General features: G+C 45.3%; 4 protein-coding genes across 6 annotated transcripts; 1 reads left to right on the forward strand and 3 right to left on the reverse strand.

Moving 5' to 3' along the window:
- Window positions 1–1,443: 1,443 nt before the first annotated feature.
- csf3a (colony stimulating factor 3 (granulocyte) a) lies at window positions 1,444–3,963 on the reverse strand. Of its 3 annotated transcripts, none has more exons than XM_084486000.1 (5): window positions 3,832–3,963; window positions 3,316–3,500; window positions 2,555–2,659; window positions 2,299–2,439; window positions 1,444–1,712 (listed from the first exon to the last, which is right to left on the reverse strand). In XM_084486000.1, exons 2-5 carry the CDS (start codon window positions 3,478–3,480, stop codon window positions 1,503–1,505), a joined length of 621 nt encoding a protein of 206 aa, XP_084342126.1. In that variant the 5' UTR covers window positions 3,481–3,500; window positions 3,832–3,963; the 3' UTR covers window positions 1,444–1,502. The 3 variants fall into 3 exon arrangements, with proteins under 3 accessions (XP_084342126.1, XP_084342127.1, XP_084342128.1); XM_084486002.1 differs by having other exon boundaries at window positions 1,576–1,832; XM_084486001.1 differs by lacking the exon at window positions 3,832–3,963 and having other exon boundaries at window positions 3,316–3,538.
- A 2,427-nt stretch (window positions 3,964–6,390) lies between these two features.
- LOC311366854 (uncharacterized protein) lies at window positions 6,391–8,768 on the reverse strand (the record flags this gene model as incomplete). The annotated part of the gene is made up of 7 exons (XM_084485619.1): window positions 6,391–6,542; window positions 6,960–7,099; window positions 7,236–7,384; window positions 7,623–7,767; window positions 8,059–8,172; window positions 8,424–8,568; window positions 8,669–8,768. The coding sequence occupies 7 exons, from the start codon at window positions 8,766–8,768 to the stop codon at window positions 6,391–6,393; spliced, it is 945 nt and encodes a 314-aa protein (XP_084341745.1).
- Window positions 8,769–10,585: 1,817 nt separating this feature from the next.
- kpna1 (karyopherin alpha 1 (importin alpha 5)) lies at window positions 10,586–19,196 on the forward strand. The gene is made up of 14 exons (XM_084486022.1): window positions 10,586–10,638; window positions 11,425–11,558; window positions 11,784–11,897; window positions 12,174–12,273; window positions 12,418–12,512; window positions 12,769–12,900; window positions 13,131–13,219; window positions 13,435–13,534; window positions 13,818–13,981; window positions 14,082–14,160; window positions 15,601–15,726; window positions 16,089–16,216; window positions 16,412–16,587; window positions 17,281–19,196. Exons 2-14 carry the CDS (start codon window positions 11,433–11,435, stop codon window positions 17,466–17,468), a joined length of 1,617 nt encoding a protein of 538 aa, XP_084342148.1. The 5' UTR covers window positions 10,586–10,638; window positions 11,425–11,432; the 3' UTR covers window positions 17,469–19,196.
- Window positions 18,765–25,088, reverse strand: fam162a (family with sequence similarity 162 member A). Its single transcript, XM_084486023.1, has 5 exons — window positions 24,949–25,088; window positions 23,040–23,138; window positions 20,929–21,037; window positions 20,292–20,400; window positions 18,765–20,079 (listed from the first exon to the last, which is right to left on the reverse strand). The coding sequence occupies exons 1-5, from the start codon at window positions 24,986–24,988 to the stop codon at window positions 19,954–19,956; spliced, it is 483 nt and encodes a 160-aa protein (XP_084342149.1). The 5' UTR covers window positions 24,989–25,088; the 3' UTR covers window positions 18,765–19,953.
- Between the last annotated feature and the right edge of the window lie 229 nt (window positions 25,089–25,317).

Below are 25,317 nucleotides of genomic sequence, written 5' to 3' on the forward strand. Positions count from 1 at the left end.
CGATTGTGCAATGGTGCAAACGGTCATCAATCAACACAACATTAACTAAGTTCCTTTTAGCTGAGGAGTGCTTCATGTTCGGAATCGGAATGTTGTTGCCAGCTGACTCTCGTGACTTCTCAGTCCTCAAGTCTTCACCTCTAAACACAGTCAGTGAACGAACGGCGACTTGCGAGTCAGCACGACTCAGCAACTAGTGGGTGGAGCTGGGAGTCGAGTCTCGGAGAACGAACGACGACGAACGAGAGCGGCGAATCAGGTTGGTTGGTTCGTTTTAAAGAGTCGTTTGTTCGAACTGATTCATTCGCGAACGAGCCACCACTACTCAAGACCACCTTAAATAAAAGTCTAGTTTATCAAAATAACATAAAAAAGCGATCACTGTCAATATCAAAAGTACATTTCCAAAAATAAATACATAAGAATAGATAAATAAATAACTTAGACATATAAATAAGAAATGGTTATTAATAAATAAACGAATACATCCAGAAGGTCCAGCCCAGCTCTCGGTCTCAGCTCTCGGTCTCAGCTCGGGGTCCTCCATCGTTGGGCTGGCGGTGGTCTGCCGGCCCCCCTGGTGTTAAACGGTATTCTACGCGATACACTCCAGGTAGCAGCTCCCATCAAGTTGATGTTGACGTTCAGGATGTTGAGGTCCAGATCTGGATCTGCCGCCCCTGTGTACCCCCCTGTGTTCTGAATCCTATCGCTACTCTTGTCTTGTTTCAATGAGTTATTTTTTTTAAACACTTTGAATTTTGCGGGGGGGAATTGAGTGTGGGGTGGGAGGCATGGAGCCTGGGGTGGGAGGCATGGAGCCTGGGGTGGGAGGCATGGAGCCTGGGGTGGGAGGCATGGAGCCTGGGGTGGGAGGCATGGAGTGTGGGGTGGGAGGCATGGAGTGTGGGGTGGGAGGCATGGAGTGTGGGGTGGGAGGCATGGAGCCTGGGGTGGGAGGCATGGAGCCTGGGGTGGGAGGCATGGAGCCTGGGGTGGGAGGCATGGAGTGTGGGGTGGGAGGCATGGAGCCTGGGGTGGGAGGCATGGAGCCTGGGGTGGGAGGCATGGAGCCTGGGGTGGGAGGCATGGAGTGTGGGGTGGGAGGCATGGAGCCTGGGGTGGGAGGCATGGAGTGTGGGGTGGGAGGCATGGAGCCTGGGGTGGGAGGCATGGAGCCTGGGGTGGGAGGCATGGAGTGTGGGGTGGGAGGCATGGAGTGTGGGATGGGAGGCATGGAGCCTGGGGTGGGAGGCATGGAGTGTGGGGTGGGGGGCATGGAGCCTGGGGTAGGAGGCATGGAGTGTGGGGTGGGAGGCATGGAGTGTGGGGTGGGAGGCATGGAGCCTGGGGTGGGAGGCATGGAGTGTGGGGTGGGAGGCATGGAGCCTGGGGTGGGAGGCATGGAGTGTGGGGTGGGAGGCATGGAGCCTGGGGTGGGAGGCATGGAGCCTGGGGTGGGAGGCATGGAGTGTGGGGTGGGAGGCTGGGGGATTTCTTGACTACAAATGCTCGGACTCGGTGGGCTGGGTCACGGCCTCGTTGGCTTGGGCCACTCGCCTCAGGATCCTCTCCATGTCCTGGCCGAAGTCCTGCAGCTGCTGCAGAGTGACGTGAGTGGTCACCTGAACGTCAAACTCCCCGGACAGTTTGAGGTCCAGCACGGGGGCCGCGGGCTGCTCCGCTGGATCCCCCTTGATGTCCTTCAGCAGCTGTAGAGGGGAGCAGGAACACCAGGGCTGTGGTTAGGGATCGGGACGCTGGAACGATTCACCTGAGTAACGGGGTTCTCGGCTTTCAAGATACTTTTGTAAAGTGGGCTCAAAATTGACCTTTGAGTTCGGAGCAGAGGAGAACTGGTTAGTCAGAGTCTGGCAAAAACGTAGGATTTTACAACCGTTTTCTCCAAATTACAGACTTTCCTCAATCTCAGTGACAAAATGGCCTATATTACAAGCGTGCTATAAGACACATTACCATGTTTAATTGGTTCCAATAGCCCATCCTATCATAAACCAGTATTAACTGATTGCATAAGTTAAGATGGTCGCCGTTTTGCCCTAACATTGTTGTTGATGGTTAGTGCACGCACTCTGCCTGCGGAGCTTCACAATTTCACCATGCCATGATTATTTCCTTGTTGGTTTGCGCCGGTTCGTACACTTAATGCAAGGCAAATTTAAGTTTGTTTTCAGTTAAGGGTCCTGTCTCTTATAGGACGTGAACCACATTGAAAACCACTGCTCGTCATGTGTAATAATATCTGTTCAGATGTTCAAGTGGTGTGTTGTCCGTTACCTTGCGGATGTGGAACAGCAGATCTCTGGTGTCAGTGAGCAGCTCTGTCACTGTGTCCTGGGCTCCCAGGTGAGTGGAAATGCTGCTGAGCAGAGCTTGATGCAGCAGAAGGCCCTCAGACATCTGGACCAAACTGGTCTCCTGAAATGGTGAAAACATTACGTCATCAAGATGTGAATTTAGGACATTTGTATCTTCAACATTAGAGGTTAAGGTTATGAGTTGTGTTTTTCCAGGTTTGGTTGCTGATTCTTACCATAGTAGAGTTTTCTGACAAGAGATGAATAACGGGGGACACAGGAATGCCAATTCTTTCTGCCACCAACGCAAACTTTCCTTTTTCTGAGTTGAGCTCAAATGCCTGCTTCAACAGAAAAGCCAACATCAGTATGTGTAGAACGAAAACAGATGCAATACTAAAGACATTGTTCTAACAAGATTTGAAGAGTTTACTATGAACTCTAGCTGTCCGTTTCATTAAGGATTATTCTTTAGACAAAAGCTGGCAGAAAGATTGATGTCTGAAGATGAATTGAAGATGTCTAGGCTATAAGCCTATCTCTAAAAGCGCAGTAAGATAGGCTACTGGCTGTCATTTTAAAGGGACATTATTGATCTACAGGTCGTAAAGTAGGCTTACAGATAAACCAACCTGCATCTTCCTTACACATTGGCCATTTAAAAAACGAATAGCCTATAAACGAGGCTACTGACTATCACTTTGTATAAAAGGGACATTGTTTGACTACAGGACACAATATACAGATAAACAAATCAGCATTGACCTTGCATCACCCTTTAAAACACGTATAGCATTTAAACTATTGCTGTTTCAAATGGAGAGGCTTCCAACGATTAACCTACGAGACGATCTGCCCTTGTTAAAATATTATCTTTTCCCGTAACCCACAAGCGATAAGTTCAAAGCAAGCTCATTTGAGTAAATGCCTCCAAGGACTAAAGCAGTTTCATGCGCAATAGAAAAATAAACATCACTACAAAACCACGAATCGTTACCTTTGAGGTGATGCAGGCGTTGTGCGTCTCGGGAATGCCGTGGACGATCTTCCTCAGTATACTCAGGCTGATGTCGACGTTGTTGTAAAATTCAGTATCCACAAGTGATCTGAAGTTATCCCCAGATAACCCTGGAAGAGGTGCGCTCCGGACCAAAGACGCCATGTAGAGCGGAATGGCGAAAACTGTGGGGTGGTGATAAAACACGTGTGAACAACTCAACTCTGTCTGTGATTCCAAGTGCGTCAAGACAAAATGCTCATCCACAGGCAGAGCACGGAGCTGAACAGAACGACCGGTCGCCTCCAGTCCAGGGAGGATATAGTCCCGCGGAACACGAGACGCCTGCTAAAATTAGCAGTGCAGCGGCAATCCCCGGTGATGCGAAGTGATATGTCAAATGTCATAGGACTATCTATAAAACGCATAAGAATAATCGATATTTTTTTTACTGCAAGTATTTGTTGTATCCTGGATTTTAGACCAGTAAGCAGCGTGATTTGTCCATTTACTTACATGTTAATTTTTCTGTTAAATGTAGCCTACTATGGTGCCGACTTAAATTTAACAAAATCAAGCAATTCTAGTTTATTTAAATGAAATCAAAGTAAACTGTTAAACTAGATCCATAGAGGCTGTCGATCGTCGCCCGTGTAGCCCAGTGATGTTCTCCAAAGTTGACTTCAGTGAGCGGCGAAGAACAAGAGCGATGATTGGCTCATTACTTACCAATTAGAATGTCCATTTTTGGGAGCTCCTCCAGGGTACCAAAGTTGATGGCTAGTAAAAGGTATCGATGATTTGTAAGTTTAGGCCTATATATATAGTACACACACCATGGAGGTATTTTGGGGGATTTCCCTTTGTTTCAACATAGCAACTTAGCTTCACAGAAATCTGTTATGTACAACTGTGATTCTTACTAGTGTCAACAATTAACAAAATAAAAGAAAAATAATTATAATAATTCAAGAATATATTAAATGTATATTCAATGTATTATTATTAATTGTTTATTACTCAATACCAACAACATTAAATTCAGAAATTTGTCTAAAAAGTCCAGATCCACATAGGCTATTCACAATTTTATTTTGACTTTAAAATTCATCAATAAGATATCTTTAATTTAATTATGCGTTGTTGCAAGTTAAGTAAGTTACTTGTATTAAGATCCAATATATCGTTATCGATATATTAATATATTATATTTATTCTATTATTATATATTATGTTATATATCATAGCCTATTAGATATATTAATATTCTCTATTTATAATATCATTATCCATCTACAGCTGAGCAATTATTCCATGTAAGTCAATATTGACTGATCCAAAATTCATAAGAAGAATAACATTAATTCCAGTCATATTGAAACTTCGTTAAGCTGACGAGTCCATACAGGCTGAGAGTCCTGGGAGGCAAGCTTATATAGTTTGTAGAATTTAATAGGACTTGTTCAAGATAAATATCAATCTTGTTCACTTTTTTCCTCAGACAGTGGCTACAGCCTGGAAGTCGCCATAAATCACGCAATCCATTCATTTTTTGGGGTTGCCCATCCGTTCATTCTCACATTACATAACACGTGATTATGCCAGTACCTAGTTGTTGTGCGATGTCATTCACTCCATGTGAATATGGCGTGAATGACGGATATGTCCATATTTCATAATCTATGCTCTCTATAAGTGCAAATCAGCAATAAATAAGATGAAGATAAATGTTCGTTCCTTACTCTTTGTAAAACAAGGTGTGCTACATCTGAATCTGTACACTCCTTAAGTGATCAACATTTAGGCATTTGTTGGTTAAATGGGAACACATGCTACGACAGGTGAGGTAATTCAGCCATCGACACACCCAAATCGCGTGCTTTTGGCCGATGAAATAACATATCTTCTGAGTGAATCGCAACAAGTGTAGTTCTCTTCCTTCCAGTGAAGTGAACACAACGCTCTGTTGTATTGCCGTGCGCGAATGTGTTTTTCGTAGGCGGAATCCCTAATGATTTTCCCGGATTCCACCTACGAAACACATTCGCTTACCATGCAGGCCACTATTCGGTCACGGCGCCATCTGGTGGTCGAATGATAGTGGTTGAAACTCGATGAAACCCTACGTTTTATGTAGCCATTAAACTACTATTGTTCGAAGTCTTTGAAGTGATGTTCAGAAAATAAGAAACTCTGAAAAAAGTTTATCCTTATTTTGTATCCTAATCCTATATGCTGATATTTTGTTTATCATAATTTCTATTAACTTCTGCGAGGCGCATAAAGTGGTCATGTAGATCGGTCGTCTGCCCGTCTATTGCGCGGATCACACATGAGCAGATCTTGCACACAACGTCAGTCGTGTCCCTTGGCTGTCCTATTTGTTGGATATTTGTTGATGTTGTCATGCGTGTTCTGGTTATTTGCGCATGATTAAACATGAGTCTTTATATGGCGATAAAACAAAGCTTTGTTGCAGGTTTTTTTCTTCTTTTTGAAGTGGGGATTGGGGGTGCGCCAACCCGGTTGGGACGTAGAAGGGGATGCGCAGGAAAAAAAGTTTGAGAACCGCTGCTCTAGATCTACAATCTCTTGTCTCTCCATCTCTTGTCTCGTGCTGGATGACGTAGCCTACACGGCCGAGAATCGGATACGATTATCCTATAGTGTGTGGAGTTCCGTCTTGTGTTCGAATCTTATGTATTTGTATTTACGATCGGAGAGCAACAATTCGGCAGAGATTCTCTTTATGTGTGTGGTGTAGGCTACTCCGACTCAAAAATCGCATAAGATTAAAAAATCGTGTAGTGTGGGGCAGAGGGGGGTAGGCATGCGACTGAATCGTAGAATAATAATTAAAAAATCTTCAAAGGGATATTTCCTGTTTTCTTATCTCTGTTTTGACCCATAAAATATCTGATACCAGATATGTGCAAATGATACCACAATGCATTGTATAATACATAATATTGATATTTCATCATCCACCATAAACACAAGACAAAATGTGCTACCAACAAATGTCATTCACTGATACATAAAAACGTATCGTCCCATATTTAAATAACGAGCACTTCAACAAAACGCCTTTTTCTGTCTCGCTGCTGCCTCCATGGGCTGCATGTCTGCTGGATCCACGTCTTCATACAGCGGGTGTTTGATGCTTCTCCAGATGACCAGAATGACCCTTGTGGCGAACAGGAAGCAGGCTACAGCCAGCAGCACCGCTGGGGACAGGAACAGGGAATACACAATGAGTATGGGCACTGGTTACTAAAACACTACAGGGTTTTTAAAGGGACAATGCACATCAATTTACATTTTTTGTCATTTTTAAATGTGCCAGAATTAGCAAAAAAGTGAATTTTCATTTGTAGTCCCTTGGCAGGTCAACACATCATCACATTACATTAATAAGAAAGAATGCAAGAAGGATGTAAAGAAAAAAAGAAGGAAGAGAGAGAGAGAAAAAAAATAAGTACAATACAAAGAAGGGCAGTACCTAGGATGAGGTAGATCAGCTATTGATGATTGCCGTTTTGATTGTTTTTAATCCATCTCTTAAGTTTGATTTAAATGATAGATAGCTGGTGCTTTCTCTGAGTTCAATAGGAAGGGTTAGATGGTTAGATGTGTGGTCTCACCGATAAAGACGCCGTTGCGGTTAGGGGATGCAGCATCAAAGTTCTTCACCAGGTTGCCTGACAGGGCCCAGATCACCACGGGGTAGATGGTCAGTGTGTAGCGCATGTGTTTCTCGATGGCAAAGTTCTCCAATATGAACCTGCAGAAAACAAAAAAGCAAACTAGCATATTATTATTGTTTTAAATATTCTTATTATTATTACATCAGAATATAGCTTATTGCATAGAGAAGTGTGGCTGCCGATCCCTTCAGGAGGTGGGATGTGACCACTGACCAGCCCAGCAGCACAGCGCTCAGCAGGGCGTAGGCCACGGTGGCGGCGTCCAGCGGGGTCAGGTGGGCGTCGTAGGTCAGGACGATGCTCAGGTTGATCAGAGTGGCGATGGTGGTCCATGTGGTGTATAAACCCAGACCGTTCTGGACCTGCGAGATATACAGAATCAGACCCATGCTTTTTACACAACCATCCCTTCTCTGTGGAAGTCATTGGGTGGGGTGGCCTGCAAGGGGACGGACAGCTGGACATGAGGTTCTTGGTTCAATCCCCAATGCGTCATTAGCAAGAGGCCTACGCTCTACCTGCTCATATAAAAACATTAAGCACATCTATACTCATTTGTTCTTTATTAAATACAAGCCCTCTGAGTGTCGTGCCACTGACAAGGATGCGGAGCAGCCAGAGGTCCACTCGGTGGTACATGTTGAGCCATGCTCCGTAGACATGGAGACTGTGGCAAGAGAAGGCCATCATGGCGTAGTTGGTCACGATGACCACCAGGAGGAACATCAATGCGGGAAGCATGGACCTGACCAGGAACACAAGTATTCATGTATAGAGGAGCAGAGGACAGGGCACTGAAAGAAAGGTTTGATCCCAAGAAATGTCTGTAAATTCCATTGGGATAGATATAATCTGACTTTCTATCTGTCTATCTTTCCAGCTATATCTGTCTGACTGTCTAATATGTCTATCTGTCTATCTGTCTATATCTGTTCTCTCTCTCTCTCTCTCTCTCTCTCTCTATTTATTTATTTATTTTATTATTATATATATTTTTGTAATAAAGCAATGATAACGATTGAAAACATGTTTTTACCCTTGGTCCCAGAGAATGAGCCATCCGATGTTGAAGCCCATGTTGATGCACCAGCTGATGAAGAAGCCATAGGGCAGCACTGGGGGGCTGCAGTACACATATCCATAGCTGTTCCTACAAACCAAAGAACAGGCATAGAGTTAACCTTTCAACCTGCTAACATTCTCTTAAACATATAGGTTCAATAAGTGTGGAAGGAGTGAAATGACCACTGTGAGGCCATTCATGGTGTTAAAACCAACCTGCCTCGGTTGAATAGTTGTCTGTCTGAATAGTTTGCGTATGATATTCTGCTTATAACGCGTTGCCCTTTCTTAGGCCATTTGTTTGTGGTTGTGTGTTTTAACACAAATGCAAGCCCTTACGTTCTGCACAGGCAAGCGATGATGTAGACATTCATCCCGATCAGAAAGATGTAGATGAGGGCCCAGATGTTAAAGGTCCATCCTATGGGGGTTACCTGCGTGTCAAACATTGCCGACACGTTGGCTGTGGTGCTGGTGAAGGGGGCTGGGAAACACACAAAACATAGAGAAAATATGTAAGACAAACAATTAAAATAGAGAATTTCTGCATAGTATGGAAAGACGATTATGGTAAGAAAACGAACATATTCCAACTACAGCCAGTCCATTGAAGATCAGGCTGATGATGAAGAAGAGAACGGAGCCCAGAATGCAGGCCAGACGTCCCAGACAGTGTTCTCCCATGGTGGTCAGCTGTAACACGCAGAAACAGTCACCTCAAAACAGAGCTGACTACCGTACCACTCAGACATTTTTCAAAATGTAAATCCGATCAGTAAACGCTGTATATACTCCAAGATAATATGTTTTCCGTAATAAATACATCGGACTGTTTGAACACAAGTAGCTCAAAGATACATATTAGCATTACCTTTCTTTACGCTCCCTAGGTCAGTCATCAACATAACGCACAAAACATACAGCGCACACGTAACACAGGCCACATAATTATATAGAACAGTGCTTGTGTAAGAGCCATGTTTATGGCCACCTGAGTGGTCACGTGGAGCTGTTATCACCTCATACATTCATCTTTATGAGAGAAACACAAAGGAAACAGTTTCCTTCACCTATGTGCGACCTATGTGCTCACATTGGGTTCCTGTCAACAAATGAATGGTAGATATTTGACATGAAAGGTTGTAGGTCTTTAAAGGACACATTGAAGGTATGACCAATCAGACAGGAACTCGTCTTTGGTATGTGTTGGTTTCAGTAGGCTTTTGTTGAAATACATTGTTGTGTTTTAAACACCCCAGTGCTGGTTCAGGTGTGAGGTGGACGTTGGTTTTTAAGGCCAACACTAAAGTCAAACTGATTAGCCAGGTCACGACCACAGCTTATGATTCAGGGGGCAGATCCATTCTGAGATGACCCCTGACCCCTCTGTGGAGGCCAATACTAAAGTCTAACTGATTAGCCAGTGCAGGACCACAGCTTATGATTCAGGGGGCAGATCCATTCTGAGGTGACACCTGCTTTTAAAAGATAACTTGTTTTATGATGTATGTGTATTGGATATATGGCCTTAGATGCACATGTAACTTTTTGCAAGTAAACAGAAAAATATTGTTTGTCTATTTATTATTTTCAGGGGATGACAGAAGTCCATTCATATTCATCTTTCAACAACAAATAAATAACCATATAATATGCATGGATAATAAATTAACTAATAAATGTTATCCGGCTAACATTCATTATATATATATATATATATATATAATTACTACTTTTCTATGCTGTATTTTTCCCCTATAAACACCACATTCAGGCATGTCTCCAAAATATATAATCCATATTAAATATAGACTGATAAGTCCCATTGTCCAAATCAGGGGGCAAATCAGGGAAATGAGAATAAGACAATTAATAATACATAATTTACATAATAATACTCTGACTTGTTAAGTTGTTAAATGTAAAAATGGAAACAAATTGGGTGTATTACACCAGGCACTGTCAAGAACACTGAAAAACAAGAACATTTAAGGTGGCAATGAATGGGGGAGAGGGGCCCACACCGATATTCTTTCAGGGGGCCCAGAATTCCAAGCAACTGCCCTGGCCCTGGTCACACAAAAATGTGTGAGATCAATTTTCTCGTCTCGTCTCGACGTAGTTTCTCCCGCTGTCTCACTCTACCGTCGGGGAGTTTGGAAAGGAACGAACGCGTCTCGGTTTTTTCTGCCGTGAGAAATTGGATGTGTGGCGTGTGTGCGTGTGTAAACAGGCAAAAGCGTGTGTCACACGGTGAAACCGTGAGAGTTGGCAGCTCTGGGTTACCTTCTATTCTAATTGAATGTTTTACCATAAAACCGGAGGGGCCCCTCTGACTCAGGAGCCGAGGAACGACTGACACGGGAGAGGGGGGAGGGGGACGAGGGGGGAGGGGGACGAGGGGGACGAGGGGGGAGGGGGACGAGGGGGGAGGGGGGAGGGGGACGAGGGGGGAGGGGGACGAGGGGGCAAGAGGAGCTGCGTAGCTCACGCATGCGCAGTCCTGTACCGGCGTAGAAAGGTTGGCCTTGCGGATTAGAGTCCACTTTCTCAGGTCAGTTAAATTAACGTTATATAGTATTGATTGGTAGACATTGATCGCTAGAACAATGTACCGTTCAGCCCCAGACACAACGCTGTATATCTTCACGTTGTCGTTTCGGTTCAGACTAATGGCTTATCTCGGAGCTAAGGGAGTTTACCCGTGGTTGGCTAACATTAGCATGCTAGCTAGTCTGTTATATGGACTGGGGACTGTTATGACAGCTCCACATGAACCATTAATAACATTTACTGTACCTAGTACCCTATTCTGTACCTAGTAGCCTATACTGTATACTGTACCTAGTAGCCTATACTGTATACTGCACCTAGTAGCCTATACTATACATAGTAGTACTAGGTACAGTATAGGCTACTAGGTACAGTATACAGTACATACTATTTATATGTATATGCCTATACTGTACCTAGTACCCTATACTGTACCTAGTTGCCTATACTATACCTACTAGCCTATACTGTACCTACTAGCCTATAATGCATACTATACCTAGTAGCCTTTACTGTACCTAGTATACTTTACTGTGCCTAGTAGCCTATAGTATGCCTAGTACGCTATACTACTACCTAGTAGCCTATTCTGTACGTAGACATGTATATGCAGCACAGAACACACCGACAGGCTGGCTGCGTGACCCAATATAACCTTTTGCTATCGCCGAGACAGCAGTGTCATGACAGTGTTGACTGTTTACTTTCCATGCAAGCTTTTAAACAATCCAATCATAGATTAGGTGTTTTCCTCCACGTCTAACCACATGTGTATCTGTCTCTCCAGGAGACACAATGAGTCAGAGTAAAGACAATGCGCGTCTCAAGAGCTACAAGAACAAGGCGCTCAACTCAGATGAGATGAGGAGGAGGCGGGAGGAGGAGGGACTGCAGTTGCGCAAACAGAAGAAAGATGAACAGGTGTGTATGGGCTTCAATATGTCCGACATGAACATTAATATTAAAGGGGCTCCTCTGCTTGTCTTTTCTTCCTATGGGGGTTTTTATTGTTTATCTTGGACTCATTTGTAGAGAAGCACGTCATCAAAGGAAGTTAACTTCCATCTATCTAATGCCATTGGCATTAGTGTTGCATACTGTGTGGGAAATGGAAATCATGTTTATACTCTTTTTATACTTTGCCAGCTCTTCAAGAGGCGAAATGTTGCAACAGTGGAGGAAGATGGAGCACTGGATGAGGAGGGGATGGCCGACGGTGGCTATCTGGAGTCCCAGGCCAACAACATGGACGCCCTCACGGTAGGGTGAAAGCAGCTTCATCACAACAAGCAATGGTACCTTGTGGTCATGGAACATGATGCAGTACAGAATGACAGGGGTCAAGCCCATGGTGCACTCATAGCACTCCTTCTCAGCAACGACTTTCATGAGATACCAATAGCACTGTTATTCTCTTGTGCTTGAGATTTTTACACATGAACAGTTGAACTAGCATCTAGAAAAATAACATAGTTTGGAGGGGAATCGTCTGTTTTGCTGCCACTGATTGTGACCGCGTGTCTGTGCGTCCTGAAGGGGGGTGCCATATCGGTGGACATGACACAGATGATCTTTTCCAGTGCTCCAGAGCAGCAGCTCATTGGCACTCAGCGCTTCCGGAAGCTCCTATCCAAAGGTACAAACAGATTCACATTTTCATATCTCAGTAGATGCATCGATCACCTTTTTTCTTTCTGACTGACACCGTGAGCCTGATGCATCAATTCGAGTTATTTCTGTAGCGTTGTCTGCACAGCTCATTTCTTATTGTTCCCGGCAGAACCCAACCCACCCATTGATGAGGTCATAGCCACTCCTGGGGTGGTGGATCGATTCGTGGAGTTCCTGAATAGGAGGGAAAACTGCACGCTGCAGGTACTGTGGCTTCAGCTGCTGAGGTGATGTTGGGGCAGGCTGGTGTAGGGGTAAGGGTGTTCCACACACAAGGAACCCCCAGGTCCCTAATGTCCGTCTGTCCTCCTAAAGATGTGTCTGGGTTCACTGTGAGATGCTGTAGAAGAGTCTGCTTGAATGTCCAGACAATCAATTACATTCCACAAGGATAAGGATGCAGAATCGTTGGTAATGTCTGTTGATTTTTATGCGTTGGTGTATTTGCCATGGTTGCTAGTTCGAGGCTGCATGGGTGCTCACCAACATCGCGTCAGGGACGTCCCATCAAACCAGGGTGGTGATCCAGGCGGGGGCCGTGCCCATCTTCATAGAGATGCTCACCTCAGACTTTGAAGATGTCCAGGAGCAGGTACCCGATGACATAACGCATCCATTAACTGAATCTGTAACAAAGGAAAAATATCTTTGTTGATTAAGTTGTGGGGGGATGACCTTTATTCTTCGGACACTCATTTAAAATATTAACTGAGAGAGCTACGAATAGGTACAAAGGCTGCGGTGAAAACCAAAAGGTGACACAAAGCAGATAGAGCTGTGTGTGGAGTCTTGTTTAGTGGTGGGTTCTCCCCTCTCACCCAGGCTGTGTGGGCCCTGGGGAACATCGCAGGAGACAGCACTGAGTGCCGGGACTACGTGGTGGACTGCAACATCCTGCCCTCCCTGGTGCAGTACGTAGCACTCGGCTTCTCTCTGTGCTACGCTCCTCAAATGGGCTGCTTTGGTTTCTTTGGTTTCTTCCTCTTTTTTTTTTGGTTTGTTTTTTGTTTTAATGTAATTCAGCTTTATTCTTACTAAACGTGATCATTAGTCCAGGCTTAAAGAGTACATTTGTATGAAGTAACAACAACATTGAATAAGAAAGTGAATGGCTGTCGTCTCCCAGGTTGTTGGCCAAGCAGAACCGCCTGACCATGATGCGGAACGCCGTGTGGGCGCTCTCGAACCTGTGTCGAGGGAAGAACCCGCCGCCGGACTTCAGCAAGGTAACCGTCACCATGGTTACCTTCATGCCCAGCACACTGCTGAAGTTAAAAAGGGTGCTCCGCCACCGCCCCCTGCTGGCTGATTGGTGGGGCCGCCCTCTCCATGCTGATGGATGAGGCTGAACAACCAGAGGGATAATCTATCCATCCATTAGCTTTACCTTCACTGACAGTACACCGTACTACCTTCAGTGCCTACAGTAAACCATGCTACCTACATGTAGGTTCAAACACATCGTCAGCAGCATTACAAACTGAAGGTGCACCCCTTACCCCCCTGCAGGTGTCCCCGTGTCTCAGTGTGCTCTCCTGGCTGCTGTTCGTCAACGACACGGACATCTTGGCAGACGCGTGCTGGGCACTCTCCTACCTGTCAGATGGACCCAATGACAAGATCCAGGCTGTCATCGACTCTGGGGTCTGCCGTAGGCTGGTGGAGTTACTGCTGTAAGGAATCACAGACATGGTTTAGTCCTCTGGCATCCTTACAGCTAAATGATGAACTAGTCAATAGAGTTCAGTGGCTGACATGGGTTTGTGTTTGTAGACATTCTGACTACAAGGTGGTGTCTCCTGCCTTACGCGCTGTGGGGAACATAGTCACGGGAGATGACCTACAGACACAGGTAGGTGACCCCTGACCCTCCCTGGGAGGCACAGACAGCCTACAGTCAAGTGGTGTGTCAGCCCATATATTGAACACATTAGCTTGTCCCATGTGTGATATTTTCTGTAAATTGTCTTTATGAAATGCTATAATGAAGAAGGTTTGTTAACATATAGGATGGTTTTCCTGTGTGCGTCAGCAATGCACTCATATGTCACACCTGATTTCTACTTAAACACCTGGGCCCGGTTTCCCGATAACGTCCACACTTAGCTACAAAGATTCCTACGTTTAGACTTATCAAAGTTGTTTACCTCTATAGGCGTGGTTCCCAAACGGTCTCTTAGGAGTCTTCTTAGGAAACACTCCTTATGTCGTTCGTAAACGGCGCTGTCCTGAAATCAATTGCTCAGAGATCGATTTTCCATTTCATGCGCATGTGCATGACAGTATTCTAAAAAATATTGCAGTCTTTGCGAATAAAACATTGCTCGAAATCCTTCTAGTAGGCCTAAACATTTATTTAACCATGGGCGAACGTAGCATAGCCTACACTGATTTAAAAATATAGAAAATATAGAAACAGTGGAGGAGTTTGAGGCAATCACATCCTTAATTACATCTGTCGCAGCCGTTCAAATTAGGCTATTGATTTTCTGTTTACAAACGTGTCTGACTTATTTATGAAAAAATACATTTTGAAATGAAAGCTACATTTTGAATAGTTTATTTAGCTTATTATATTATACTGTTTATGCTGAGACTGCTTTGCTTTTTGATACCTTTCTGTGTGTGGGCTTTGCACACTGTCAAGGGAAAGAGGCGGTGGTTGAAAAAAGTCTTTCGACCGCTTATTAAGTTCACTCTTTGCTTATAATGGTTTATTTGTTTCCCAGTATCATTTTCTTAATTTAGAAGACAGTTTTGTTCATTTTTGAATTGTAAAATAAATACAATAATTTTGTAAGTTTCAGGTTTTTGAAATTATTGGAAGCGAGTTGAGCTGACCTCGCCTGCTGTACCATATATGTACTGTACTGTATATTGGTGAAACATAACACTTTCTAAAGGTTACTGTACAGTGGCGGCGACTAGCGTCAGGAGCTGAAACATCACTACGGTAGAGCTAAGAAGGTTCTACGAGCGCTTCAGACCAACCTTACCAACGAATGACGTACGAAAGAGATTCGTCGCAAAGAACGTTTCGGGAAACACGCAAGATATTAAGGAAGAATTTTAAGTAGAGGTTACGAATGACGTAGCATTAAGAAGGTTTCGGGAAACCGGGCCATGGTCAGTAGCACCACAACTTCTCACCTTTTAGCCACCGTCTCCCTGAAACCAGTATCTCTATCCCTTTCCTGAACAGTGTTTCAAATTGTTCAAATCCAGGGTCCTCAAAGCGAGTATTTCATATTGTGTGTGTGGGGGTGTGTGCTTATTGTTGTGCGTTATGCAGGTGATCTTGAACTGTTCAGCACTTCAGTCCCTGCTCCATCTCGTCAGCAGCACCAAGGAGTCCATCAAGAAGGAGGCCTGCTGGACCATCTCCAACATCACGGCAGGCAACCGAGCACAGATCCAGGTGGGACACCACCTAGTTTCTAGATCAGACCCTGGGACAATCCTATCAGCCCATGAAATCAGTCCCAGTGAGGTAGTTTCCACTAGTAGCTTGTATGTAGCTACTACCCATTCATCTCTTTGTGTAAAACTGATGTAAGAAATGTAGTGTTCAATCGTAATACTTCATTAGCCATCAATCTCCCGCACATCCATATGCATATGGATGAGGAAAAACTGAAAACTGCCCAGGTTGGGGAAACCGCCCAGCACTGATTGGTGAACGTGAGCAAGAACAGCCAATGTGCCATCATGACTTTCAAGTGACTAATCCCAGGCTCTGTCTGTCTGTCTCCCTCTCTCTGTCTCGCTCCCTCTCTCCAGTTGGTGATGGATGCAGGACTGATGCCCCCCCTCATCGCCATCCTGCAGGTGGCAGAGTTCCGGACACGTAAGGAGGCGGCCTGGGCCGTCACCAACGCTACCTCCGGGGGTTCTGCAGAGCAGATCAGGTCGGTCTCACCGTGACAACGTTAACACATCTGGTTCAGGTGCCCAAGGAACCCTGGTTGTAGAGTACATCACATACGTTACTTTGGTTACTCTGTGGTTAATACCTCAGGGTTAGGGTTACTGGCTGTTCAGTTCAATGAGTGTTCAATGAGTCATCGGGTAAATCAATTCCCATTCCCTGTCCTCCCCTGCAGGCACCTGGTGGGCCTGGGCTGCATCGGCCCGCTGTGTGACCTTCTGACCCTGATGGACTCCAAGATTGTGCAGGTGGCGCTGAACGGCCTGGAGAACGTGCTGCGCCTGGGGGAGCAGGAGGCCAAGAGAGGAGGGGGCATCAACCCCTACTGTGCTCTCATAGAGGAGGCTTATGGTGGGACCCGCACACACACAGCATCCATATACCACCAACACTTGTATTGCACTGACTGTTTCTGTTTATGATATAAGGACGGTCTAGTGGTTAGGCTGTCTGCAGTCTACCTGTAGGAACCGACTCCTTAATGAGTAGCTGTAGATTGGATACAATGTCATTATTATATTGTATTAGATCTACAGTGACCAAAATACAATATCATAACATCTATTTACTGTTATGATTCATAAGAGTAAATAGATCACCTACAACAATTGACCTGCTTTAAGGTGCACTAATCGCACACTGAATATGACACTGATGTCACCCAACCGCATTAACGTGTTACCTCCCCCCTCCATGTCCCTCTCTCCCCCCTCTCCCCCCTCCATGTCCCTCTCTCCCCCCTCCTCACCCTCCATGCCTCTCCCCCTCTCCCCCCTCCATGCCTCTCCCCCTCTCCCCCCTCCATGCCTCTCCCCCTCTCCCCCTCTTCACCCTCCATGCCTCTCCCCCCCTCCCCCCTCCATGCCTCTCCCCCCTCTCCCCCCTCCATGCCTCTCCCCCTCTCCTCCCTCCATGCCTCTCCCCCTCTCCCCCTCTTCACCCTCCATGCCTCTCCCCCCCTCCCCCCTCCATGCCTCTCCCCCTCTTCACCCTCCATGCCTCTCCCCCTCTCCCCCCTCCATGCCTCCCCCCCTCTCCCCCCAGGCCTGGACAAGCTGGACTTCCTGCAGCACCATGAGAACAAGGAGATCTACCAGAAGGCGTTCGACCTGAACGAGCGCTACTTCAGCCCCGAGGACGAGGACCCGGTGCTGGCCCCCGCCGTGGACATGCAGCAGCAGCAGTTCCTCTTCCAGCAGTGTGAGGGCCCCGTGGAGGGCTTCCAGCTATAATGCACCTCCTGCTCCGACTCCTGCTCCGCTCCGCCATCCATCCATCGTCTTCATCACCTCTGTGCTTCTCCTCGTCCTCCTCCAGCCAGGGCAGAACCGCGGTCCCCTCGACTCCCACAGATTGTTCCAGATTATTTGCGGTATGGTTCGTCTGCAGTCATACTCCTAGTGGACCTCACCCTGCCCGGCGGACCGCGCGTGTGCCAGCTTGCAACAGGAACGGCGTAGTGCTTTGCCATCGCCGCCAGTCCTCCCCCACTACCACCTAACGCCCCACAAGACCCCCCCCCCTGGGTCTCCACCAGCGATCTTAGATTGGTGGAGGATTCCCCCTCTCCTGGTGAAGAGGGATTTGGCAATAACCGCTTGTCTGATTGAACTGCAGGTGTCGACTCTAGAGACAGACAGACAGACAAACATACAGACGTGAATTTCCATTTGAGTTAATTTCCCCCAGGACGACCCCAAGAGAAGGCACTCTTAACCACTGGGCGGTGATGAGTGACTCCATGCATCGCCGTGGTCACCAGACTTATAACGCCACGGTCCGTTGAACCGTGGCTGGTCCCCCCTCCCCAAAGACTGGACTGACCGTATTCCACTAGCAGCACCTACAGGACAGAACGGAGGTGGCCTCCCTACCTCTCCTCTCTAGCCGTCCGTCGGCTACCGTTTGGCTGGAGTGAACGCATTAGGATCTCGATGGGTGTTTGGTGAAAGGAGCCCAGCTTGTTTCTCCGTTCTCATTGGGTGTCAATTTTGGATCCCACACCATGCATTCCTTCTTCCAGTAACCGCTCCTCTCACAGCCGGCTCCCCACACTGCATGAGGAGCCGGTGGCGCGCGTCCTCCCATGGAGCTCCAATCTTCCCTGCACTGAGACTAATGGACACTGAACAGAGACTAGGACCAGGTGTGAACCAGACGCCTGCTACACAGCAGAGCCATACGGGGGGCGGGTGGCAATTTTTATTTCAATAACTGGGCCATAATCCCATTTCATTTTTTTAGCACTTTAGTTTGGGCCTCCTGACTGTCGGTAGTTTCTAAATGCTTGATCCCGTTTTGATTGTTTGACGTTGTTGGCACGTCACCCCACCGATCCTCTCAGGAAGTGAGGCATTAACGGCACGTGGTGAAGCAGGCCCTCGTTCCGCCCCTCCCTGATCCCAACCCTGGACCTGACCTGGAGTCCATCGAGGACTTGGCCTGCTCACATAGCAACTAGGTTCTCCAGTTGGGCCACTTTCCAAAACAAACAACAACCAGTGACAGAAAACTCTACCAATGAAAAATCAGATTCAAATTTTTTATTTTGTCTTTTAGGCGTCAAGAAAATCCAAACTGTCAGCTTCCTGGGTTGTTCAGGTAACATGAGCAAGTTTGGGCTTGCCAAATTATTCATACTCACAAGCTTATCCTAATTTATATTTCAACGTGTTCTTTTTAAATCATGATTTTAAAGTTGATATTATTAACACAGCACATCTTTATCAGGTAGGCCTCTCCACGCTACCATGCCCTTTTCTCCCCTCATAAATTGAGTTGTTTCCTCAATCCAGATTTAACTTTTCTGATGATTTTCATCTTTGAACAAAACTCAATCATTGTCAAGGCCTTTTTGTGGTTTGTCATTTTGCAAATTGCGTGTTCTACCATGTTCATTATGCCATTAAGTTTGTGCAACTGTCCTGTTTTAACTATTTGCATAAAAGCTGTTTCATGAATGACTGCTTGGGAGTTTAGTTTTATGGTGTAATATGAAATGTCAAACATTGTAAATATTTTATGTGAACATGAAATTGGTTCTATCACACGTTACATTGACCACACCCAAGTAATCAGTCATTTAACACTACGGTTTGTCAGCATTCAAGTTGAAAACCTTGTTTTATTGGTGTGATCACTGTCAACTCGGACCGACTAGACAATAGGAACTTGCCAAAAGTAAAATACCCAGTATCAGTTCTGATCCATTTCTCAGGGTTTTCAGATGAAAACTAAATAATTTCAACAGCAGTTGGTTTTGCTGTATGAGGCAGGGGGAGAAAATGCCATGGGTTTTAATATTAGTGACAACTACAGAAACAGGAACAAAGGACACCTTTTGGTCGGGGGCGGGAATCTGCAACCAAAAAGCAGATCCATGGAAAACACTGGAGGAACGGGACCATGAATTAGCATCACCCTGACACTTGACAGTGTGTGAGCAGTGAGTGTGTACACATCTGGAGCCTGTGTTGTGGAGTGATATAAAGGTTGTGTAACACTGGGATATTTTGGCTATTTTGATATTGGCATATTTTCTACAATTAAAGCATGGCGCCCTTATACAGTGCTAGGATACTAGGTGCTATTAGCATTGGGCCGTTATCACAAACGGCTCTTCCCATCTCCACATAGCCTGAATATATATAATTTTTTTTTTTAAGCAGACTTAAATAACCGGAGAGGAGATCATTTAGTAGGTAGAACATGGCCTGGTCATTGGGCCTTTCCAGACATGGCGGCGGCGCTAGCAGCCTCCTGCTGCTGCAGCTGGAACTCCTGTCTCCACTTGGCCTTCTTCTCCATGTTCTGGCCCGTCAGAGACTCATGTCGGCCCGCCGCCTGCCCACCGCCACAGGGAAACCAGGTGAGGGGCCAAATGGATACTGCCATACTTGACACCATTGTAGTTATTGTACAGATATCAGGTCAGCACTGTTCAACATGTATAGATCAGTGTAGTCCATCGTTCCTCATGAACTTGGAAGAAGAAGACCATCTAGAACATTGTTTGCTCCGAGGAGGCAGTTTACCAAACCAACACAGACTCTTACCCGTTTGCCTAAAATGACCGTAATCAAGCAGGCTGCTATTGTGGTCGCCATCATGATGTAGCACGCCTTCACTCTCATCCGGTTCCTTGAGGCATCGATCATCTCAAACCTGGAGCACAGCAACAGAGTGAACCACTGTTAAATTAATCATGAAACACCTGCCTCACTGACATCCCATTTAGCCATTTATTGCAGACGCCTTTATTCAAATAAATGACTTAACAGTTGAAGCTGAGAACAAGCATGAAAATTAGGCAATCTTGGCCAAACTGATAACAATGTAGTATTTCTCCACTTGCTTAGGGCAAAATAAGTGCAAAGATCTTGGACAAGTGTCTAATAAATTCAGAGCCCCATGTTATACAGGACGAGCTGGGTGTGGGGTCTTGTGATAATCATCCATCAAAACAGGAGATCTGGTCTACTGATCTCTCCCTGCGCAGGAGCCAAGTTAATTACCACCAGTTGCAGACAAGGGGCCTTGTTTGAAATACAGTCGCCCAGAAGCACCATACACTGGAACTGCATTAAACCAATTAGAAGTGTAGATTGGCGTAGATGTAACTTGATTGAATCTTATAAACCAATAGAATGCTAGACGTGAGCAGGTCTGATGTAAATAGGAAAGTACACTCACGACACAAACTCTGGGATCTGGTCGACGGTCTTGAAGCGCCCAGACCAGATCAGAATCTTTTTATCCATGTCTGAGGGTCTGTACCCGGGCAGTTTGAACCCCAGGTGGGCTGCAGGACACAGATTACCAGTAAGACCTGGGCCCCATTTCCCGAAAGCATCGTTAGCTAACAACGTTAAAACCCTTGTACAATCATCGCAGTTTTCAGACCGTTTCCCGAAAGCATTGTTACGTAACAACGTCGTTAAAACCCTTGTAGCCAACGACGGCTCCAGGGGTACTCGTAGAGCACTAAGAGGCATCGTTACCTTAGCCTCAGTGGAGTCACCAGCTGGACATTCCGTGTATTGGATGTGTTTTATTAAAACACATCCAATACCACGGAATGTCCCGCTGGCGCTATTTCACAATACCCCAAAAACAGTGGTTACCGCCGATATATTACTCGTAGACTACTGTTAGATTTAAACAGCAAAGACAGAGACATGTTAGAAGTCAACAATAATATATCTTAGCGCAGTCGAAATGTACCGATCAAACGCCACATCACAAGACAACCTTATCACAAGGCATATAATAAAATCGAATGATTCCATTGCTCGTGTGTGAGGTCGCTTGCAAGCTGCACTTGCTGTCTCCCTCTGATTTTAATTCATCCATCGTGGTTAAAATGTCCTCATATTGATCAATGACAGACGACATACTGTAGGCTACATGAATCATGCTGAGACCAGCGGGTGTCGGATAATTTCTTTTTTGTTGCGATAGTTTGCCATAAAGCACTGTAGGCGCATCGGTGAGGCTGTGATGAAGTTCACTATTTATTGGACTGTGTCTAGACAGTTACGAACATCCCTGACCTTAGTGCACAGTCGCCAAGTTGAGAGCGTGGTTTCTGCAGTGAATGTAGACTGCTGCGGGAAACTGTGCTGCGATGCGTGCCTTTCTCGCTTACATTGCCCGCACCATCATACCCCTGCCCAACAATATGGGCAGGAATCGATCTAGACCAGCAACAGCAATAGCGGTGTCAATGCCTCTGCGTTTGAATGATAATGAATGAATGGAACGTTGCATTTTAAATGTTGACACCAAAGTTTCTAGAGAGCGCGCGGCACGCCAATCACTGAATGATTGAATGAAACCTTCTGCGGAATCAGAGAAAGTCTGCCCTCTTTGCGGCGCAAAGCATGTTTCAGAAATCAGCACATTTAAATAAATGCTATAGTTGTCACACAGACACATGCTATTTTTTGTGTACGCACGGTGCGTTCAGGATTAGGACTGATATAGCATATGTCTGCCTAGACCTAATCAATTGTGTTTTAATATTTGTAGCATTCATATTAGTCAATTCTTTTCGTGGGCTACTCTGTTGTTGGCCTTGATGGGGAGATATTTTTTTGCTGCCAAAAAATTTAGTTCAATCCAACAACATTCCTGCGTCTTCCCCTCCTACCGAGCCCATTTCAGCACCGTGTCAGTAGACAGCTACAAGCCTACAACGTCGTAAGAGCAGAGCACGCGCGTTCATGTTAAGAGGAGTTTCGGGAAACGCTCGAAAAAAGTTACGATGCATTGTAAAATCCATCGTAAGAATGATCGTACGAGCGTGGATCCATCGTTATCGGGAAACGGGGACCAGGAGGAGGCAGTGTGTTTATCAATGCCCTTCATCATTACAATGCCTTTCTCACAGGACACATTAGGGGGATCCCACAACTCTAAACCGTCAAATTATATACCAGGGAGAAGTCCCAAGAATAGGCAAAATATTGGCGTCTATGGACTAAATAATCCAGGACAGGCAACCAGTTTGACTCATGTTTAGACTTCCTCTGTTCGGTTCATGATCCTAAGGGACAACAAGGGAAGTTTACACAGCTTCAATGTCAATAGCAAGCACCAAATAATCACAGACGGATGGCCTGTATGAATAAACAACTGTGGACCTTTTTCCAATTGCATTAGAAAAACAAGGAAAGGTCATGCACGAATATAAGGATGTGTATTTCTTTGCATCTTAATACATTTTCGTATGAGAAAAGGCTGGCGAAACGGCTGAATAAGAAGCTGTTAGGGGCTACTTGTGCCGTGTGTGAGAACCCAACTGTTGGCAGGAGCTGTCGCTGGAGGTTCCGCTTTGGTCTCCTGGGGTTTACTACACAACGTTCTCCTGCTCACCTCCACCACCTGCCTGCGCCACTGACCTGCACAGAAACCAACAGTGAGCGGAGTCCCGTAGAGCAAAATGTAACTGTCCATGCCCAAACCCCAGAGTGCCACCTACAATAGCCATGACTATGCATTTATCATTTTAGCCCCTTCTTCTCGGTTGGTGTTTTTGACCAACACAGTCTCGCTCCGAGAACGTCAAATTCCGACTAGTGGCAAGGGCACTTCAGCGTCAGTCACTGACGGGAAAGGTACCCTTTGGCGCCCCCTGCAGACGGAGAAGGGGCTCAATTCACTACAATGTAATGCCATCCCCGTCGATGTTCAGACCGGGTGCTCCAGCAGCCCATTCACTCCTGTATTAACCCGACTACGGCTCTAGATGTTGTGAGCATCTTTCCTATTGGATAGTTATTAGGATTTTTTAATGTGAAAATGGCGGACATACTAATATACAATAACATGGTTGCTATGACGGTTGCTATGGACGCTGAAACCAGCAGCTCGCGTGCCGTTTAATCATGGCAAACATCAAAATGTTTGTCTTTGCTGATAATGTTATTTTATGTAACCGTGAAATTATGTTCTCTTATTAACGTGAAATCAGGAAGTTTTGACGAGTTTTCAGTGAGTTTTCAGTGTTGATTCTCGCCCACCCATCTTGTATTTAATAAACCATTTTCGTTGCTTCGAGGAGGTCTAGTGGTCTCTGTATATAATAAATAAATGAATAAACATATATATAAATATGTATATATAAAAATTAAATAATGGCCAGGTCGTGTAGTCGATGGCAACCACCATAGCGCCATAGAATCCTGCGCAGCCTGCCCCATATTCTGTCTAAAATAATCTCCCGATTTAAATGTTTTTTGGAGAAAAGAAGCTTTGTGTTATGTGTAGGACAGTTAGCTGAGTTCACCACATGTGTTTTAACATGTGTAGGTCAAAAGGTCAGGCCGCATAATAGATTTATAGCATTTAACATTAAAAAATTGTATAAAATCAAAGGATGTTTTTTGGGAGAAAAGAAGCTTTGTGTTATGTGTAGGGCAGTGAGCTGAGTTCACCCTATGTGTTTTGACATGGGTAAGTCAAAAAGTGAAGCCGCATAATAGAGTTAAAGCATTTATCAACGTTAAAGTGGTAGAAAATCAAAATATGTTTTTGTTTTTTGTTTTTTACAAAAGAAGCTTTGTGTTATATAGACAGGTCTTGTATTAACACGTCAAAGTTGGTTTGACACAAATTCGTCCATTGAAGCTAGTGCTAAATAGATTTTTTCGAATGTGTCGAATATCCAACGTCCAATATAAAACCAACTTTACCAAACATCGACGGAGATGACATTACGTTGTAGTGAATTGAATCCCTTCTCCGTCTGCAGGCGACGCTAAAGTGCCCTCGCCACAAGTCGGGATTTGACGTTCTCGGAGTGAGACTGGTTGTGTTTTTGACAGCTGGGCCGTTTATTACATTATTTTGGTACATCACAAATTGCGTGGTGCAGGTGAACGCCAAGTTAACCAATCCAAGTAGAACGTTAATCCTTGTATAAATGAACCGATCAACTTGTGGAATGAGCCAACACAGGATGTGGCCAACATAATGTCACCACCAGGACCAGTGTCACCACCACGATGAACCATTAATACATACCAAGTTACGTATTTTGTAGTTACTTTCAATCTCCTCAATAAAGTAACACGAGATTATAATCCCAATAAACGAGCACAAAACACATGAAAAACCAGCAGATAGCGATATGAAACTTATTGTATATGGGGTTATAGCAGAGATAGTAGAACGACCTCAACAACACACGGACACACACGGGGCTCGAACCTGCGACGCTGAGGAGACTCCGACCTCTCATCATGTTCATGTATGCAGAGGACTCTAAAACTTGCAGTGGGAATAAACCAGTGGACTGCTGCCAGTGGGAGAGAGGAGCAGTCGGACTGGAGACCAGTTAATGTTTTTGTTATGACATACCAAGAGCAGGACGAAGGACCCCTGGGATACGGGGTGGTGTCAGCAGTGCCTTGTTAGAATGATACGTTTAATTCATCCACGGCATGGAGGATAAAGCTGTATCAATTGTAACCAAGTATTGTGTTTCAAGCTGCTATACATGTTGAAGAGAATAATAATCATAATGCGTATCTCATGTATTTGTAGACCTGTGTTTGATAACGGAACGAGATACTTGCC

Source organism: Micromesistius poutassou (assembly GCF_964030765.1).
Source record: "Micromesistius poutassou genome assembly, chromosome: 21".
NCBI lineage: Eukaryota > Metazoa > Chordata > Actinopteri > Gadiformes > Gadidae > Micromesistius > Micromesistius poutassou.